Genomic DNA, 20,134 nt, shown 5'->3' on the forward strand with positions numbered 1-20,134 from the left:
ATGGAGAAAGGATTTTGAATTTATAAATTACTCAAACTTATCATTTGTAACCAATATAGAATGCTTACCAATATCATATTACAAGTTATGGAGGCACATAAGTTGTGTACAAAATTGCATGAATTGACACACCTACCCTAATATTGTCTATACCAAATCCTGAAACCAATCTACATTCAGTGCACCCACTTTTGCTTTTCTTGAAGAGAGAGAGCTGCTGCAAAATCTACCTAATTAATAATGATTTGGTTTTAATATTCCTAAACCCTTCTGTCAATTAATGTCTCTTTTGATGATCTCATTCAGAGTTGTTACCCAAAAATACTATCTTAAAATCAACATACAGATAACCAACATTATTATATATCATTTGCAACTTCTCTTTAATTCTCTACTACTTTAACTACCATCTTCTCTCCAGCTTTCTCAGTGTTTCATATTACTTCCTATTCATCTACACTCGACACGTGTCATTTAACTCTTACAACTAAATAATTAGATATTATAACAAAATTAAAATTTATTCCCACTTACAACATATATTTAACCACAATTTTAACTTAGTATTTTATTACAAACATTGTCTTTTATCGCAGTGAGAGATATTATATAAACCAGCATCCCCTCCTCACAAGCCCCTCCCCCCCTCTCTCCCAACACACAGAAATGGGCAATGCAGCACTGTGTGCTCCTTCAATCATCTCCAATAATGGTGTAGTGAAAGTGCTCTCAGCTGACGGCAGACTAATGATCTACACAAGGGATGAACCCGTGAGAGCAGCAGAAATCATGCTGGAGAATCCAGGGCAGTTCCTGTGCGAGTCCCGGCAGCTGAGAGTGGGTCAAAGAATTGCAGGGATGTGCGCAGAGGAGGAGCTGGAGAGGGGACGAGACTACTTCCTCTTACCCATGCAAATGCTCTACTCTGTGCTCACAAACGAGGAGATGAAGTCCCTCATCAGCCAGAAGCCCTCCAGAGGCAACAAACAGCAGGCAGCAGCAGCCCTGAATTTTTCCAAGATTTTTCCGGAGTTCTGTTTGTTCCCGAATGGCGCAGAGGCTAAGGCTGTGGAGGATCAGTCGGCAGCAGTTGCTGGCGGTGATTCGCAGCATGTTGAGCGCTATTCCAGACAAAGATCATGGCAGCCTGCGCTGGAAACCATTATTGAAACCCCACCTCGGTCTTTTACCCCCAATTAATTATGATGCTGTTTTTTTTTTTTTTTTTTTTTGGGAGGGTATATATGAAAATATTTATTTTAACTGATTGATTATATAGGAAGTTGTTGAGCACGAGAGTGGCATTGTAGGGTGCGATGTTTAATTGAAGGATTATATTTATATATCATTTCATTCATATATATCATTGTGAAAGAAAATGGTCCAAGTATTTTGCTTCGTTTTCAAAGTTAGGATTTATTGTAATTTTGGCCATCTAAATATAGGTGTTTGGTGTTTTGGATTTTTAAGAAATGGAATTTACAATTTGATTCATTATTTTTATAGATTTTGCGATTTATGGATATATATATATATACATTTTGCTGGCAATTTAAAAGTTGGTTAGAAAATCATATTTACAAGTCACGTGTGTTTTTAAATTTAAATGAAAATATAATTTATACATGTCGATTTTTGATGATTTTAAAATTTTTTATCGAAATGAGTGTTCAGATCAAGAAAAATTACAAAAATAATAGACTAAATTATAAGTTTCATTTTCTAAAGGACAAAATGACAAAAACTTATGATTAAAAACTACAGTAAAGCAAGAAAGTTAAGGAGCTATGATTTTTGTCTTATGAATTATTTACACTTATCATAACCTTAATTTATTAAACTCAACTAATTGCATAGAATGGTAATGGAGTTAATTGCAATTTACTCTCCTACGAAATATTAAGAGGTAAAAAATCACTAAACAAGAAAAAAAGAACCTTAATAAATAGGGGCAAAATACAATTTGCCCCCTTGTGATTTGAGAAATTAGCAAAAAAAATCCCTGTAAAAAATAAAATAGCAAATTACCCCCTGTGTTTTGGAAAAAGAAGCAAATTACCCCCCTATCTAAACCATAGATAGGGGAGTAATTTGCTTCATTTTTTGAAACACTGGGAGGTAAGTTGCTAATTTTTTTTTCATAAGGGGGTATTTGCTCATTTCATATATCACAGGGGGTTAAATTGCATTTAACCCTAATAAATAGTATAGATAGATACAACATAATGTGTCCACTTTTCCCTGGGAAACAATAGAAGCCATAGAAGCACCTTGCTGGGAATTTTCCTTCTTAAACCTGTTGGCAAAGCGCTACATGCATATGAGCTACCTCTAGAATCTTATACTTGTTGATCGATGATAGACTATGTCATGCTGCGACGAGAATACCACGTTCTAAAAGAAAGATAATTGACTGATAAAATCTGTATCATATAAGTTTTGGTCAAAGAACTCAAGTGCATTCGTTGAATATTCCATTTCGACGAGTTATTAATAGTCGAATTTCAGGATATATATATATATATATACCCAGTGCGTATGAAGACAATCCTCGCATCCAACATACTCGTGAGCTTGAAGCATAAGAGAATATAACAATAAAATCATTTGATCTATGTTTCCTCACAAACTTGGACGCAACTCTGCTATGAACATGTTTCACTCCACAAACTTGTGACAAAATAGTATGGTCCCAAATTCTGATCACGTTTGCAATAGATTCGACCACTTTGCAACAATAATCTTGGTCCCAAACTCCCGCCAGAATTTGCAAAGGATCTTACAACCAAATGTTGATAACAAGATTTCATTGACCTTTTGCTACCAATTTTGCAGCAATTTTTGTTCATTGATAATTGTCATCAGAAGTTGATTGCAATTTCTATTTCAAATTGCCATGTAAATTCACAATATCTTATATCAAAGGACTTACACATTCTACATAATTGATATTTAGTATGCAAATGATAATTGCTCATAGTAAACAATAATATTTACAATGCAATTAATCGAATTGGACCTAAGCTGTTTTCGAATCGAAAAACGGTCCTCTTGCATTTAAGGCAAACAACATCTACTTTTAAGCAAAATGATTTTTGTAGAAAAAGTTGAAAGTTGTAGCAGAATTAAAAGTGGTAGTGTTTGTAAAAAAAAATAAAAAAACAGATAAAAGCTAAATTGGATAGTATTTGAAGAAAAATCATTTCTAAAATAAACTCAATTGATGAAAAACTGTTTTGTTCCTATGTGTTAAAAAGATACTATCTTTTTACTTATTATTTTACTTGTTGTTTGTCACCATTAATTATTTTTTCACAAAAAATTATAAATTTTATTTCTATTAGTATTTCATATTTATATTTTTAAAAATATAATAAAAATATATTTAATTTAATAATGCTCCCATTAAATAATATAATTATTGGTTCATACACAATAATTAAACTTGTATGATTAACAAATTTAATTTATTATTAATTAAATAATAATATGCGAACGAATATAGCACGTAAAATATAAAAAACTTAAAATATCGTCCCACATGAGAAAATAGATTATTCTGTCGAAAGCAAAAGAGCGAACCTCTCACCCACATGCTCAAAAGCAGCCAATGATTATGTTCCACAATTCATACCCACAAAATGACAATTAGTTTTAGTTAATACACTTTCACCCTTAAAATATATCTAAATTGCATTCAGCCCCTAAAGTCTGAAATGTAATAAAAGAAATAATTTAGCATTCATAGGACAAAATGGCCCTCCCAACTTAACTCCTATACTCTTTTTATTTACCTCCCTTTTACACATAATTTTCCGATGAGATTTTTTAGTGATAGTGAATTTCTATTGAAACTTTTAGTTAAAGAGTAAAATTTAATTTATTATTTTATTATAATTTATATAATACAAAAGTATTTAGAAACTTAATATTTGCAACTCTATTATACAAAGCAAATGATTTATGTGAAGGAAATACACATGAATATGTATAAATCATGATGTAACTGAATTTACAATGCATGTAACTTTATAAAAATAAAAATTTTATGTTATATTAAAATTATTCATTGTATATGCAATTGCATTAATAAATGTATAAAATACATCATATCATTAACTATTACAAAATTAGATATATAATTTTGTATACTTCATGATTCGTATATAAACGTAATATAATTTCTTGAAACTGTATCGGCAATATTTTATAAAAATCATAAAATATCTAAAAAAAAATTTAAATTGAAACTTTCAAAAGTAAGATTCACTTGAATGAAACTTTCAGCGATTATTTGTTTTGTAAAATAAATATATAGAATGTTAATAATTTTATATACTTTTTATATGTATTTTTGTTGAGAGGATTTACTTTTTATATGTTGTTGACTGCTCATGTTTATATAGATTTAATTTAGGCATGCTACTGTTATAATTAATTATAAAACGATTGATTTTGAAATGATTAATTTTAGAAAAAATAATTATGCCATTTTAATCAATAATTTTATAATAAGTTATATCAATGCAGATTATAGCAAAAATTAAAAATAATTGAATTAATTATACAAATACATATTAGAGTTAAACATAAAGGATAATTAAGTAAAGAATGATTGTTGTGGAATTAAAAATTAAAAATATAGTTTTTATAAAAAAATATTACTCGGATGGAATTGATCATAAAAATAATTATTAAAAAATAAATTAAATAGCATTAAAATTGTTCATGTACTGGATATTTAAATTTGAATTGTTCAATTGCAAGACCAAACAAGGCTTAATTGACAATCCTAATTTCGAGATGGCGAAAGGTGAAGATAATATCTTGGGATAAATATAATAAGAATAAAGAGAAAAAGAAAAGGCAAAAGGAAAAAGGAAAAAAGGGCACTATTTCAGTGTACTACAACACAGCATTACACTAAACTACACCACCGCTCCACCGCCGAGAATCTACAAAGCCCGGCCGCAGCGGCCGGCGACGACTCTTCCACCACATCAACCGGAGGCAGGACCCTCCCGTCGGCAAATAAAGCCCGCCCATTTCTTGGAAGCTCCTGAACAAGCCCTTCCTCGAGCTCCACGGCCGGTCCGCCAGCACCACCGCCGTCCCCGAACCTCCTCTCCACCTCCAAGTACTCCCCAAGAGATGCCCTTCTGGAGTCACACTCGTCCCTGCACAGCCTCCACCACCTCCGCCTTTGCCTCGCCGCAGCGGCCCTGCTCTTCTTGGGTTTCTTGTTTCTCCGGGCGACGTTGACGACAGCAACGGGGTTTTCCTGCTGGCGGTGCTGGGAGGAGGCCCTGAAGGTGATGGCTTGGAGGGTTACACCCATGAGAGTGCCTAGTGTGGTGCTTCTGTCGTGGAAGAATGAGCCTGTTGACTGCGGTTTTTCCCACACACACACACACACACAAGAACACCAGACTTGAGTTGCAAATAGTATGTGTGCGCTTTCATAGAGAAAGAAAGGAAAATAAAGAAATTAGAGGTGTGAAAAGAATACCTCAGTATCAAGATCGGAAGAGGAGAGGGAAGAGATAGTGGGGGAGGAGGGAGGTGGCACCAGATCATTGCCTGGATCTAACATCTCTCAATCAACTCTCTCTCTCTCTCGGTGTGTGTGTGTAATTGTGTGAAATGGGCTCTGGTAGAAATTGTGTGTGTGAGAGAAACTGTGTGAGATGGGGCTTTTCTTACTCTATTATGTGTTGCGTGTGGGATGCGTTTGAGAGAAAAAGCGTGTAGGTGTGTGTGAAATTGGTTGACAGGAGTATGGGAATGAGGAGATCTATTGTTTAGATTTTTTTTTTATTTTCTTCTCTTTTTTTTTTTAGGTAAATATAATTTTTATTAAATAAATAATATAATTGTATAATACAATAGTGCTCAATGAGTGGCGTCTTACTCGACAGGCCAAGAGATATGCCAAAGTTTATATAACGCACAAGAACTAACAGAGCGAGCTAAAGAAGCATTAAGAATTCTCTGTCTAACCTCTTCTACAATGAGTTCAGCAAGTGCGGTGGTTCTCGCTTAAACTGCGCAAAAAGTCTCGGCTTTGTTTGGTTTTGTGTTTTCGCATTTCCCGAGACAAGATAAAACACACTCAATGTTTGTTTTTGTATTTTTACACCTTATCTGCGTGTTTTTTATGTTTTTCAACTTTTTATATATATAATATATATATATACCACCAAATGATGCGATCAACACCGCCATGAATCCGAAGCAGTGACTGTAGAATCTTCAACCACTCAATGTCTATAATGAGAGGCCTAAGATGGTGCCAAGGATCATGTCAAAGATAAAACGTAGTTCCATTACCAATCTGAGAGTACACCATCGACTGAATAAGGAATCGTACACAAAATAGTTTCCGCCAACCCCACGAACCCCCACGGTCTAAAATCGCCCAAATCGATGTTTCTTTTTTATTACTCTCTTTCTCTATTTTGAGCAAATATGTGTCAATAATTGTAATTTTGTCGAATTTGAGTGCGCCTTTGGCTTTACAATTGGATATATCAAATTTAGGTTTTGAGTGCAAATACAAAATGTTTTTTTTTTGTATTAGTTAACCCCTTCCGCAATAATAACTATCAAGAAAATTACATTTTGATAAAGCTATAATTTTTAATTTGTAATCTGATCGTAATTATTTTTTATCTAATCGTTCATTAAACCCATTAAATAGCTTTTCAAATTTTTTCATTAACTTAAAAATTTCTGTTAGTTTTGAAATATCATATCAATTTGCATTTGCATAACCCATAAAAATATTGTGAATTCACAAGTCATAGCATTTATTTTAAAATTAATTGTCTCATAATCTATTATCTTAAAATGAATAATAGCTAGTCGAGCCTAAATAAAAGAATTTGAATTCAAATAAGAATTTAGGAAAAGAAAATCAAATAAGAGCAGATAATCTATCAAATTCACTATAACAACTGAAAAAATAAGTTGGGACTCAATTTGACCACATGAATCAGACTTCATTAAGCTAAGGTAGGCTAAAAAACTGTTACAAGTGTTGGGAGTAAGTAATCTATGTACCTTTTTTTTACTGTTACAGTAAATGATTATTTTAAACAAATAAGGTTAAAATTTTTATTTTAATCTAATGACAAAGATATAAATCAGCGTTATAGCAATGATAGTTCTGTTTAATTTTTGGGCAGAATATAATGATAAATACATGAGAAGCATTTCTTTATGTCTACTAGAAGTGATGCACAATTATTTTCACTTGGTCCAGATTTGGGCTGTTTTCACAATCTGCAATCATGCGCATTGATGAAGGGCTGATGCCACTCACAATACACTGCTTCCGTTGCACCCATGAGGAAAATTTTTTCTAAAGTGGAATCAATTTAGCTATCCCAACTAAGAAAACCTGATCGTTAGGAAATATCATTTTTGTCAAAATCCTGTTGAGACAATTCAATCTGACCATTTCGAAACATTCTTGTCATCAAATCCTTATTGAAACATTTTTCCAATTTGATCACCGTAATAAATGTATTTGTAAATCATATTCGATTTTTAATGTATAGACATTACAAATCAACCACCAATATCTCATAATTCACTCATACAAACTAAACTTGACCACTAGACCACATGCCACCTATAATTTCTAGCTGAAATTGTGGTCATTTTGCAATCATGCCTCTTGAAAACAAAGAAAAAATGTTTTGGAATATTTTGTTTTTTTCTTCTTTCAAATTTCCACTTATTTTCTTTTCTATTTTTATCTTAATTTCACTATTTCAATATTCTTCTTTTAAATTTTTGCAACTTTATATGGTTCAATAATTCTATGTTTGATGAAAATTTCAAATTCCATCCTAATCTAACCAAAATTATTACACTCTAATTATCCAACCTACCATTCTAACTATATAGCAACTACCAAAAGATATACAATGACCATTTTGTTTGATCAATTGAATATTTTATTGGACACAAAGATGAAGAGATATATTTAGGTAAATAATTTAGAATAAAACGTAGGATAAATTACATTGACACTCATTGAGGTTAGAATCAAATACGTAAATATTACATATTTTTTGCAAAATTATATTACATCTCTTGAGATTGTAGTTGTGATTATAAGTACACGCGCTTATTCAGTGATAAAAGTTTACACCTGTGGTGCATTCCACTAATACTCTCTGATGAGGTGTATTTGGTAATTTTACAAAAGATGTGGAGGGTTTTGTGTATTTAAACTTAACCTCAAAGGATGTGAATGAAATTTACCCTAAAAATAATTTAATCCAATCAAATTTCACAGTAAAAACAAGCAAGATTATTTTGTCAGTTGTATTTATATAAAGAATAAATGGAGAGTAATTATTTAAAGAGTAAGAATATCTTACTGCAATAAACTTGAAAGAATTTAAATATCCTATCAACAACACAGGAGTAGGAGTGTTGTTTTTTGTTCAATGAAAAACCTCTAACTTTTAAACAAAAAACATAATCTAACGGCTCTGACAATCAAAATTCGAATACATTTCTATTTTCTTCAGTTAATAAATATAATTTTCTTAAAATGTTGAGATATTATTTATCCACACCTAATAAGTTATTAGATCAAATTCAAAATTTTAAAATAAATAAAATGTATTTATAATAGATATTATTCGGAAAGGTTTTTAAACAAAACCCATGACTTACAACCTATAATGCACGGACAATTTACAAAATTACTTGTTGCAGTGTTGGATGTATTGGATACAGACACAACCAAACACTTCATGGACGCGTGTCAGACACGGCATCCGTGTTTCTGGAAATATAAGATAAAAAAAGAAGAAAAACACGGAATCTGACATGCCAACACGGTTTGGAAGTTTGTCCGACATGTTTTGGGCACATTTAGAATTTTCTTTTATATATTTTCAAAAGGCTTTGTTTTGTCTTTAAAAAAAAAAAAAAGAATTCTGGGCTTAATAAAAAAGAAAAGGAATGAATTCACTCCTCTCAAATTAAAATTTTAAAACAAAATTATTTAAAATTTGAGAGATGATCATGATGATTTTTAACTAAAGAGTGATTAGAAAATTTTCATTGGGGCACTTTTAAAAATAACCTAATTATGTATATTTATTTAGCCACCATTTGGTTAATAATTTTGATGTGAGACATACTTATTTTATGTTTTCTCTTGATATTTTTTATAGTATATATTTTAATTTTATAAAAAATTTAAAAACATATATATAATAAAAAATATTATATATAGTCGTGTCGTGTCCTAATTTTTTAAAAAAAATTCATATTGTGTCGTGTTTAGGGGTGGCAATTAGGTTGAATTTAAATATTTTTTTAATATGGATTCAATATGATTTTATTTAAATAAATTTAAATAGATTATGAGTCCTATATAAGTTCTTGTGGATCCTAAAATGAGTGCTTCATGTTTTAATTTTTATTAGTTTATCACAAGTAATTTTAGTATTATAATAGAATTGATTAAAGATATTAGTATAAATTATAATCACGAGTTTATTGTGGGTCATATATGGGTTGATGATAGATTTTAAGTGAATTGTTGATATATATTCGTTGGTGATGAATTTTAAGTTCATTAGAATTGATTTAATTATACTATATATCACTAACTACTTTTACCTACTAACTTTTCACATTTTTATGAGAAACAAAATTTTCATAATTTATTTAGTAACTTATTATTTTTTTAAATTAATGAGAAACAAATTAAAGAAAAATGAAGAATTTTATAAAATAGTCAAAATTTGCAATTTATATGTCCATTTAATTTTTTTTTAATAAACTGACAGTATACAATTATATTATAAAATTCAATCAACATATCAAATGTCCAATATCTAATAATAATTTATAGTGAACTAACATATACTATTATTATTACATAAAAATTCACAATTCAATTCTAGAAAGAATCATCAAGAAATTGATTACACAATTATCCATCTCATGATTTGTTTTAAAGAATACAATATTTTTTTAATACTTTACAGGCTTGTCATTTTATATTTAACAAATGAATCTTTAATGTAACCTAATTACTTTCCATGAAAAATGAACAATACAAATTTAATCGTATTATATTTATATTACAAGTAGTATTAAAAATATTGTCATCTTATAATTATTATTTAAAATTTTAAATTTTGTAAATATTAAATATAAAAATATGGATATCATCGATCTAGCTTGATCCATTTTCAACACATTAATTCAAATCTATTTTAAATCCAACCTAACTCGCTCATTTACCACTCCTCATCGTGTTCATATTATTGTATTCGTGTCTATATATCATAGCTTAACGCAAAGTAGTTGGACCATAGAAATAAAAACTCGTTTAGGATAAGTCCAAGACGAAACTCCATTCCACCCTTCCTATTTGTCACCCCTAACCAAGAGCCAAACCCATCCAAGAACAAAAAATAATACAACCAAAACATAGCTTGACATATTAGGTACGGTGTAGAAAATTAACAATAATAAACCTAAAGTCCAAATATGACCAATTTCACATGCAATTTCAGGGTACTATCTCAAACATTTTTTCAAAAAGTGAAAATAAAAAGAATGATTCAGTGATTTAATTGAGCCAAATATTAAAAATGTTATGAGTAAGATTATTAATCACCATAATTCAAATAATAAAAAGTTAGAGAACATTAGGATGAGTTTTTCAAAGTATTTTATAAAATGCTGAAAAATATTTGATATATACTTTTTATTAAAAAGAGCTTATAAAATTCACAAACCACATGTTAGGAATTTTGAATCCATAATTTTATTTATTTAAATATTTCAAAAACTTAGATTTATAATAAAATATAACATTTTATAAGATATGAAAACTTATAAAATGTTCTAAATACACCAAATTTGACAGAATAATGAGTCTATTGTTCTAATAGGCATATTCATTATGTGAAAATTCTCGTTAGAAATAAAAAAGTTGTTGCTAATTGCAACTAGCGGCAGATGTATAGTAATGACATATTTATTGTCACTAAATTATCATTATAGAATAACATTAACTATTTATAGTGACAACTTTATGCATATTTTTATCATTAATAATTATATTATGACAAAATTAATTTTATTGTCGGGTTTAGATATTTTTTGCAGTATCTTCTATTCTTTCCATTTTAATATCAATTATTATTATTATTGTTAACAACAAGTCGTAGGAACAACTGTTTTGTTCTTGTTCCGGAACCTGGTATGATCTTGAGCTGCAAGAAAAGTTGCATTAAAATACATTTGAACATATGGAGGGGTAGTAGTTGACTTACAAGAAATATTACAACTTGGGTCCCAAGAAAGGGTATGTTCTTTGATTTGATTGACTGATTGATGTTTCTTCAACGTTTTCCACACGAAATCTCCCAACTCCAAATCCAATTTTCAAACCCTTTTTATTTCTCTTATCTGTAAAAACTGAAATTATTGGGACTCTCAAATTTCATTTTTGTCTTTTTTCTTTACTATTTAAAACATTTATTTTATCCCATTTTAACTTAAAATAGTAATTAACACTGACCACTTTCCACACTACTGAGATCTGACTTGATACAATAAAAAAGATGATAATTTGAAAAAGATATTAAGTGATCATTTTTAAATTTTCATTCGGTATATATTAAATGAGGATAATTTTTAAGCTTTTTATAATTATAATATTAGTGCAAAAATATTAATGTAAAGTTGTCATTGGATACAAATTAACCACACATTTATAATGGCATATTTGTCGCTATTGCATTGTTAAATGTGTTACTAATGCCTCCTAGTAACAATTTTATTTTGTTCGTTAATTTTTACGCAATATTTGTCACTATAAAAACTATGAAGATTACTACAATCACAAAACAAAAAATCTCATCACTTAATACATATAACTAACAACAATTTAATATCATCATTCAATTTTTGTAATTACTATTATTCTTCACTGCCTAGGACCCTACACAGTCAAACAGAATATGCCCAAATTAAGCATTATTATTGGGCACCATATTCCACTAATTAGTTCTAAATTTTATTTTTAAGTAAAATGAAAAGTGAAAAAAACAACAATGGCTCCCACGATAAATAAGTAATATAATATCAAATTCATATGCAGTCATCTCCTTTTTGCATCTATAAAAGGAGAAAGAAAATACCAACACAAAAGAGAAGCCAGGAAGCAAAATAAGCTTGCACTAATATTCCAATCTCATAAGCAGCTTTCTCACCTCAAAAAGCACAAAACTTTGGTCTGTTTTTGACAATCAAGGAAAGATGGTATCCTTAAGGCTACAGAAGAGGTTAGCAGGTAGCATTCTCAAGTGTGGGAGAAGGAAGGTGTGGGTGGATCCTAATGAGACCAGTCATATCTCCATGGCCAACTCTAGTATGTTTTCTTTCATATATATGTCTTTATTCATCATCTGCTTTCATATATGCTCAAAATTAACTTTAATTTAGAACTTCAAAGTCTGAATATTGTCTTAAAATTATAAGAAAACGGATATGAGAATGAAATTCATATGCAAATAAATCATGCAACGGTTAATTAACGTAGTCGTGTATATCTCCATTGAAGGATTGAATGTGAGAAAGCTCATCAAAGACGGTTTCATTCTCAAGAAACCTTCGAAGCTCCACTCAAGATCACGGGCTAGGGAAGCCATGGAGGCAAGGAGAAAGGGTAGACACTCAGGATATGGTAAGCGGAAGGGGACGAAGGAAGCGAGGCTGCCCTCAAAGCTGTTGTGGATGCGGAGGATGAGGGTGCTGCGCCGCCTGCTGAACGGATACCGAGAGGCCGGCAAGATCGACAGGCATATGTACCATGATATGTACATGAAGGTGAAGGGGAATGTGTTCAGGAATAAGCGTGTATTGGTGGAGTATATTCACAAGTTGAAGACTGAGAAGAAAGGGTCAGGAGCAGTTCAATCAGATCAATTCATGGCCATTAAGGGGAAAGAAACTAGCTTTTTATCATTGATTGCAGCTTCTTGAAATTTCTGTTTTAAATATTTGTTGCATGTATGTTTTGTGGTTGCTGTTTGATTTGGTTGTTTTCACATGTGTATATCTATATATATAATTATGGAATTTTTTGTTTGTTACTATTATAGTACATGCCTCGGGTTAACTTATTATTATTATTATTAGTATTTTCTTTTATTATCAGATTAATAAGTGTTCCGAGTGCATATTTCTGGAGCTTTCCCTGTTGAAAGCCATTGCATATATTATGGTTTGGAAGGGGCTTTTCCCTTAACCCCGCCACTACTTTCCTATTATGTGAATATCTAATGTGGGTAATATTAATATAAAAGAAATAGTATATGATGAAGATTATAATCAAATAGCACATTAAGGGCTGGGCTAGATTCTCATAATCAGAAAAACAACAAACTAATGTTAATCTTTTACGCAAGTACAGGTCCTGAAAATCTGACCTCTTTGGTTGGTGCCTCAGGGTGACTAATGCTTGATGTATCTAATAAAACCCACCTCCTTGAAAATTTAAATTCATAAACCTGATCACAAAAATGAGAAATTGTCATATTGATGCGTAATAGAATTAGAAAATTGTCTGTTTTTAAGAATTGTTTTTAAAGACTACATGTATGTGGACTGTAAAAGAGAGGAAGAAGAAGGTTACCTCGTTTAATATCATATTGTGCGCACCAGTTCTAATGGCACACTTTCCATTGCCATCTAAATTTGAAAAAGAAGAAAGAAAGAAAGAAATTAAGAAAGGATCAAGAAATCAAAATACAAAGTATGAAGGTCCTAGTTTTGCCATTATACAGTATAGGTGCGTACCCATGGTTTAGTGGCTTTTGGGTCAGCTTTCGAGTGCTTCTTAGATAGAACTGACGAGAAAGTTATCACAATGCTAACCTTGAACTCTACTGAAAATGGACTGCAGAGAGGAGATTGATTAGCAACTGCAAATTAACATATGACAATCATGGCTTGATAAGTAACAGCAAATGCAGATAAGTTACATTTAGACACTTAATAGCATTGTACAAATGCAACCAGTACAAAGTGAAGTTTAAACTGGTAGGCGATGAGTAAGGAGAGGAGAAACAAGACAAAAAATTTCTAAAGAGAAACCTAATATATGAAGATCTTTTCCTGTTACTCTGGAGTTTGATGCAAAGGAAGCCTAGAACTATATGATTGGATATAGTAATACATGGACCTAACATTTACACTTACTATTGACTAAGAATTGAAGCACACAACATATGGACAGTGCAGAAAACAATAAGATCCATACAAAGATCAGATAACACGCCTATTTTAGGTGCACGCATAAGTTCTCATAATAATTGGAGAACAGCAGATTTATTTGGAACCAGCCAGAGCAGAATCAGTTTGGATTTCATTCTACTTAATTTCACTATCAAATCAAAATTTATAGATACTTCCTCACATATATGACAAAAACTATAAAAAAATAAAAGCTGTTGTTAAATGATCAAACTGTAGAGAAGTCATCCTTTTGATCCGACAATGCAAATATTGTAAAACTCTAGATCAACAGAATTAAATCCTAAAAAATGTCAAAAACCTAGATTCTTAATCAAACCTTATATTTTGGCCTTAATGGTCTGTGGTTCAAGTTCTGGATCAACCATTACAGAAACGACAAAGTAACTGTGTCATATAATATATTTGAAATCCTAATACAATACGGAATCCTTTCTGGTCAATTTTCTTAACTTAGACCCCTTTAGTAGGATCTGCACAATCCCACGTTTTTCCTTCTCAATTAATGTTGATTGTCTTATCAGCATAACAATGTGTACGACATACATGTTTCTAGTCCAAATACACTATTTGGTGTAGAAACCTACAGCCACAGCTCAAGGATGATGATTCCCCAGTTAGAATCTACTTGAACATTCTGAGGGCTTGGTATATCATTTCAAAAGAGAGCAGATTTATTAAAAAGAGAGAGAATGGCGGCTCTTAACAACCAGCAGTAAGTTTATTTCTCAAATGATGTCAAGACTAACATTGGCAAAAGTGATTTTACATATGACACCTTGCAGAAGTTAGAAAATTGAGAATGATAGAGTAACCGATGAAGAGCAGCCCTAAAAATCTATTGCAAATATAATGATAAAATTGGAGTCGGTGAAAGTCATTGTTCGGAAGACTGCTTCTGAGGAATCTAGTTTCCATAATAGATTAAACATAAAGAAATAAAGCTTATCTTGCTGCTCCGTCAATTATCATATCAACAATCAACTTCTCCCACTATAACATCTGTATTACCTAATATCATCAAAATATATCATCCAATTAAGGAGATCCAGATGTTACTCTTCTCTTGAATTCTCCTATACTTATTACGTCATTGTCTTCATTCTGCAGCTGGAGCTTTTAACTTCTAGGATAAACTATTCCTATTAGACCATGCACTCTAGGCTGTTCATACACATCACTAATGCACACAATCAAAAGTGTACAATTAGAGTTGTCTTGTGTGGTAATAAGAAATCAAACAAAGAGGGAGGAAAATTTATGCAATCAAGCACTTACCCAGCAAAAATGGTTGGGCAAGTCAAGAGACGGGGAAGAATGATGTAAATAGGCAGAGTCATGCCATGACAAACATCTCCATCTGCTATCTATCAAGTGAAAGAACCTTTAACACGAGCACATCAATAGATCAAGCTGGAACTAAACTTACGTAATCAGGGAAAAAGGTGAATGCCTGAGTTGTTTGTATCAAAGTGGATTCAGTTGCTATTTTTTCCCCAATCAAAATTGACTCCACCCGGATTAAGTGGATGTCAATGGATTGAATAGGAACAGCAGATGCTTCAACAGTTAACTCTCCACCAATAGGATCCAACAGTGAACATTGTGTACATACTTTCCCTGTGACCCGGAAACCACCTACAGATTACAGACCGCGATTAAGAATTTCAAGATATGTTAAAATTATGGCTCACTCATATCTAGAAGAACACATATGTCATCTGTTTCTATGACTGATGCTCCTTTTCTACTTAAAAGTTAAAATAATAATAAAAGATATATATATATATATATATATATAAGCAGAAAGAAGTAGAGTCACTTCAAAACAAGTGATGTAGAAATTCAAATACTGACATGGATGGGGGTATATTCCAGCACATAGTAACTGTAGCTGAGACATATGCATGATAAATGCAACTGAGACAAAAAAAACTTGATACGTAGCTGTTGGATTCCCACATATGAAATGTGCCTTCTACCAAGCTCAGGTAATTGATCAAGAATTTAACGCATGGAAGGGGCTATATTCACTAATCCTCCAATTAAATACAACACGGCTTTGTTCTCAAGAACTTTACTGCTTGCAGAAATTCTTATTCCTATTTATTTCTTAATGCTTATTGATATTTAGCTTCTGTGTCAAAACAACTATATTTGTGTGTAAACATTTACTAGTCTTGCGGAATACAAGGCTCCATCTGAAATCTGAGGCTTGACACTGAGAAAAACATGCATGCAAGCAAAAATATAAAATTGAAGGGTTGCATAGGAATATGTAAAATTTTAGGCAACTATCATAAAAATTAGTCATGTCAAAGTATTAATTTCTTCCAGAGGAGGCAAATCATCAGACTCTTATCAAAAGTTAGTATGTTTAGAAAAAGGATGAAATAGCAGGCAAAGCATAAAAACAAACCCTAGAATTCCTCTTTACAGTTGTTTTGGAGAGTCAAAATAGAGAGAAGAAATGAAAGCATATCAACAGAGTGCTGGTAGCAAGAATGCAAACAAATAGACAGGATCCTCAAGAAATGGCAGGATAAATTCATCAAACAGATATAACCATGTTAACAAGACTAGAATCGTACCACTCTGTCAACATCTCATAGGAAAGTCAGACATATGATATGAAAATTAAATTGCAATTAAATAATTCTGACCTGATTTAAGTTCACTAAGTAATGTATGCCGTTGGGTGTCCTGAGTAATATAAAAGATAACCATTTCTGGAGAAACTGGTTTCTGAGGAAGATTGTCTGAAATGATTAATAGGAAAAAGAGTTAGCACCTTCATGTACAAGCATACGATAAGGCAATATACAGATTGAACTTATACCTTTTTCACTTTCAACAATGAATTCCATCGTCGTCGACAAAGGTTTGTGCAAGTATCCTCTCACAACATCTACAGTTATCAGATACTATGATGGCATTGATCATTAAATTGAGCATTGAATATTTCTCTAAAGTAACAGAATGATACCACAACTAAATCAGCATGTTCACCAGAAAACAAGTGCACATACGAAGATTCAGTAATGTTACCTGAATGCTAACATTGCCCCCATGGAAGGTTTCATAGAACTTTTCTAGATTCTCTTCTTTCGGATCTTTCAAAATCACAGAAAAGGGTATCTAGAAGGGAAACAAAACATAAATTAAATAATCCTGGAATTTAAAGCTAAGCTACATATAACAATCCATGAAATGATTACATTACAGTGCTACAACAGGTTTAAGCTTTTCATAACAACTGTCTAAAGCTCAAAATGCATCATCTGAACTGGTTACTAATATTCTTATGAACCCAATTCCAAATACCAATTAATCTACCAAGCGTATTACAACACTAATTTCAGCACTTCATGGTGCCTCATAAACGCCGCAACTGAGTGGCTGAGAACAGCGTACAAATGTTTCATAGTCATGCACCGAGTAATCTCAGGACAAATCTTAAATTCCTCTAGTCTTAACAGATCAAGATTCTTAAATGCCCTCGATCATGGAAAAATTTTTATATACAATTCTCAAAAATGTTGAGACTCCGTCATGTTCATATGTCCAACTTATTCTTATAGAAGTTCATCTGAACTTTAAAATTGTGATTACACTAGGTGTTTAAGTCTCATCAACAAATCAATATCTCAGTTCTCAAGCATCAACTAAAATATAATGGAATATCACAGGTTTGCAACAGCCCAAAATAAATTCTTAGCTTTCATGAATAGAACCTTCAGTAAAATCGAGACTGCTTTAGTCTCTTGAAATATTAAATTTGGTTTTAGAGGTATAAGTCCAGATTTTGACTTCTATGACTGCTCTTCTTTTCGTTTTCCATTTCTTTTTCGGTCGTTCTCTAACAATCCATATACTTCCAGATTTTCAGTTTATAAACATTGAGGCATATAGACTGCTAAGCTTATATAAGAGCATTTACTAAGTTCGTTATTGTCTCTCGAAAGCCCACAATAAAAGGAAAGAAAGAAAATAAAATCAAAGACAAGCACCCATGTATGACAAAAATACACGAGTCATCACATTCCCATGCTATCTAAACCTATGTCCCTCACATTTAGATTGGCATCCGTCTCTATATTTCACTATAGCTGGCAATTGGCATCATACCTCTGTCGTACCTGATCCAATTTTTCCAGATGATCGGATATCAACAGCTTTCTTCCTGCTCATGCATCGTCAAATCAATCACATAAGGCACCAGCACAAGCAAATTGATAAAAAGTGATAAATAGGTTAATTGCATATTTTATGCTACCTTTAAGTTTCTTATATCTTTTTCACTATTCTGTGGCCCAGGAAAAACTAACAAAAACATATATCTTCAGATTGCAGATCAAGGACAAACCCAAATGGCGGCATCAAGTGCACTGAACATCAAAGTCCAGACTGTGCAACCCCAAAACCTCTTGCTTATTCAACATTCACTATTACCCACAAAAATTTAAAAAAGGGCAGCAGAAAAAGGATCAAATTACTGCAACTAAGTTGTAAATCAAGATCTCGGGTTGTTCCAAGTGAACTAGAGTAAACAAAGTAAATTCCCACTTACCCTCCAAATAAGTAAAATCAAAACTAAAACTCCATAAAATAAGAGGCAGATAATAGCTTTACTAGCATTTTACACTTATGGACAGAAGAGACTTACACAATTGGAATGGGCTTAATGACACCATACAGGGACTCGATAACTCCAGCTGATCCCCCGCGAACCTAAAATTTTATGGACAACCGCCGTAATAAGTCCGATTTTTTTGTCCATTTAGCCACAATAAGAAACTGAACCGATAATAAGAGCTAAGATTGATCAAACCTGCAAATTGACAGCGCCATTAACAGTGAGGCGAATAAATTGGTGGGAGATTGCGGAATTTAGCTTCGTGATAATCTTGCCTTCCAGGGGTTCCTTTCATTTTTTGAGAATTACTCAGTTCACGAGAATATGAATTAAATACCATGTACAACGATAATTTATCAGTATAAACATGTACATACGCATCTCAGACAGATATATATATATATGTATGTATATATATATATATGAATAGATAGAGAGAGAACTGACATCGGGGCGATAAGTACGATTGAATCGGGAGAGTTTAATCTCAATTGACATGATGATGCGATGACCAAAATTTGGTGTCTTCAGTTCCTCCGGCGAGACTGGGTAGTACAACTATTCGGCTTTCACTCCCCTAAAACTCACATTTTAGAAAAACTTAATTACCAAATAGCAATAATTAGGTGCAATATTTTTTTACCGAAAAAGTAATCTGAATTTGTCATATGATCGGCAAATGATGCTTCTAAAACTTACCCTTCTTTCTGAAATTAACATTTGCTTTACAGTTACAGCTCTAAAAAGCAAAATTATTTAACTAGTTGCCTTTGACCTCCTTTTCTTATTCAAATTTACAAGCGGATGAAATTTTAATATTTGGACATTGCGATACTTACTCAAATCATGTCAATTTTTAAGTCAAACTCAATTCTATAACTAGTTGATAACAATCTCATTAGGTCCACCTACTTGGAATTGTAGACTATTTTACATTTTCAACCGTCCTTGAGTTATTTTTTAATAAAAAATATACTTACACATATATATATGTATATTTATCTACAAAAATACACAAATTCTCTTAATATTAATCTTTCAACCATCATTGTTGAATTTTTGGACATCCTTTTTTATCTTCCCTCCCACCAACATCCATTTTACAAATCTAAGATCATCTCAAGACAGGTTTGAGCTCAATTATGTCCTTCATTCCGATCAAACTAACGGTTACTTATTTACCAAACCACT

General features: G+C 31.8%; 4 protein-coding genes across 6 annotated transcripts; 2 read left to right on the forward strand and 2 right to left on the reverse strand.

Annotated features, from left to right (window-relative positions):
- The first annotated feature begins 579 nt into the window (after nucleotides 1-579).
- On the forward strand, nucleotides 580-1,361 carry LOC105166437 (DUF4228 domain protein). The gene has a single exon (XM_011085790.3). It carries the CDS (start codon nucleotides 667-669, stop codon nucleotides 1,198-1,200), a length of 534 nt encoding a protein of 177 aa, XP_011084092.1. The 5' UTR covers nucleotides 580-666; the 3' UTR covers nucleotides 1,201-1,361.
- Nucleotides 1,362-4,814: 3,453 nt separating this feature from the next.
- Nucleotides 4,815-5,738, reverse strand: LOC105167044 (uncharacterized protein At3g17950). The gene is made up of 2 exons (XM_088879318.1): nucleotides 5,510-5,738; nucleotides 4,815-5,386 (listed from the first exon to the last, which is right to left on the reverse strand). Exons 1-2 carry the CDS (start codon nucleotides 5,591-5,593, stop codon nucleotides 4,919-4,921), a joined length of 552 nt encoding a protein of 183 aa, XP_088735444.1. The 5' UTR covers nucleotides 5,594-5,738; the 3' UTR covers nucleotides 4,815-4,918.
- Nucleotides 5,551-19,575, reverse strand: LOC105166446 (Vacuolar protein sorting-associated protein 26). Of its 3 annotated transcripts, XR_016065054.1 has the most exons (13): nucleotides 19,391-19,569; nucleotides 19,139-19,231; nucleotides 18,974-19,038; nucleotides 18,436-18,490; nucleotides 17,356-17,445; nucleotides 17,147-17,231; nucleotides 16,971-17,066; nucleotides 15,761-15,945; nucleotides 15,586-15,674; nucleotides 13,852-13,951; nucleotides 13,688-13,743; nucleotides 13,482-13,562; nucleotides 5,551-11,261 (listed from the first exon to the last, which is right to left on the reverse strand). XR_016065054.1 is itself a non-coding variant. In XM_011085802.3 (12 exons), exons 1-11 carry the CDS (start codon nucleotides 19,439-19,441, stop codon nucleotides 13,699-13,701), a joined length of 954 nt encoding a protein of 317 aa, XP_011084104.1. In that variant the 5' UTR covers nucleotides 19,442-19,569; the 3' UTR covers nucleotides 13,347-13,562; nucleotides 13,688-13,698. The 3 variants fall into 3 exon arrangements, 1 of the variants encoding a protein (XP_011084104.1); XM_011085802.3 differs by lacking the exon at nucleotides 5,551-11,261 and having other exon boundaries at nucleotides 13,347-13,562; XR_002287529.2 differs by lacking the exons at nucleotides 5,551-11,261; nucleotides 13,482-13,562; nucleotides 15,586-15,674 and having other exon boundaries at nucleotides 13,682-13,743; nucleotides 15,737-15,945; nucleotides 19,391-19,575.
- Nucleotides 12,188-13,153, forward strand: LOC105166465 (large ribosomal subunit protein eL19y). The gene is made up of 2 exons (XM_011085836.3): nucleotides 12,188-12,421; nucleotides 12,614-13,153. The coding sequence occupies exons 1-2, from the start codon at nucleotides 12,310-12,312 to the stop codon at nucleotides 13,033-13,035; spliced, it is 534 nt and encodes a 177-aa protein (XP_011084138.2). The 5' UTR covers nucleotides 12,188-12,309; the 3' UTR covers nucleotides 13,036-13,153.
- Nucleotides 19,576-20,134: the final 559 nt, after the last annotated feature.

The sequence above is a fragment of the Sesamum indicum genome, linkage group LG1 (assembly GCF_026168435.1).
Source record: "Sesamum indicum cultivar Baizhima isolate 11 linkage group LG1, ASM2616843v1, whole genome shotgun sequence".
NCBI lineage: Eukaryota > Viridiplantae > Streptophyta > Magnoliopsida > Lamiales > Pedaliaceae > Sesamum > Sesamum indicum.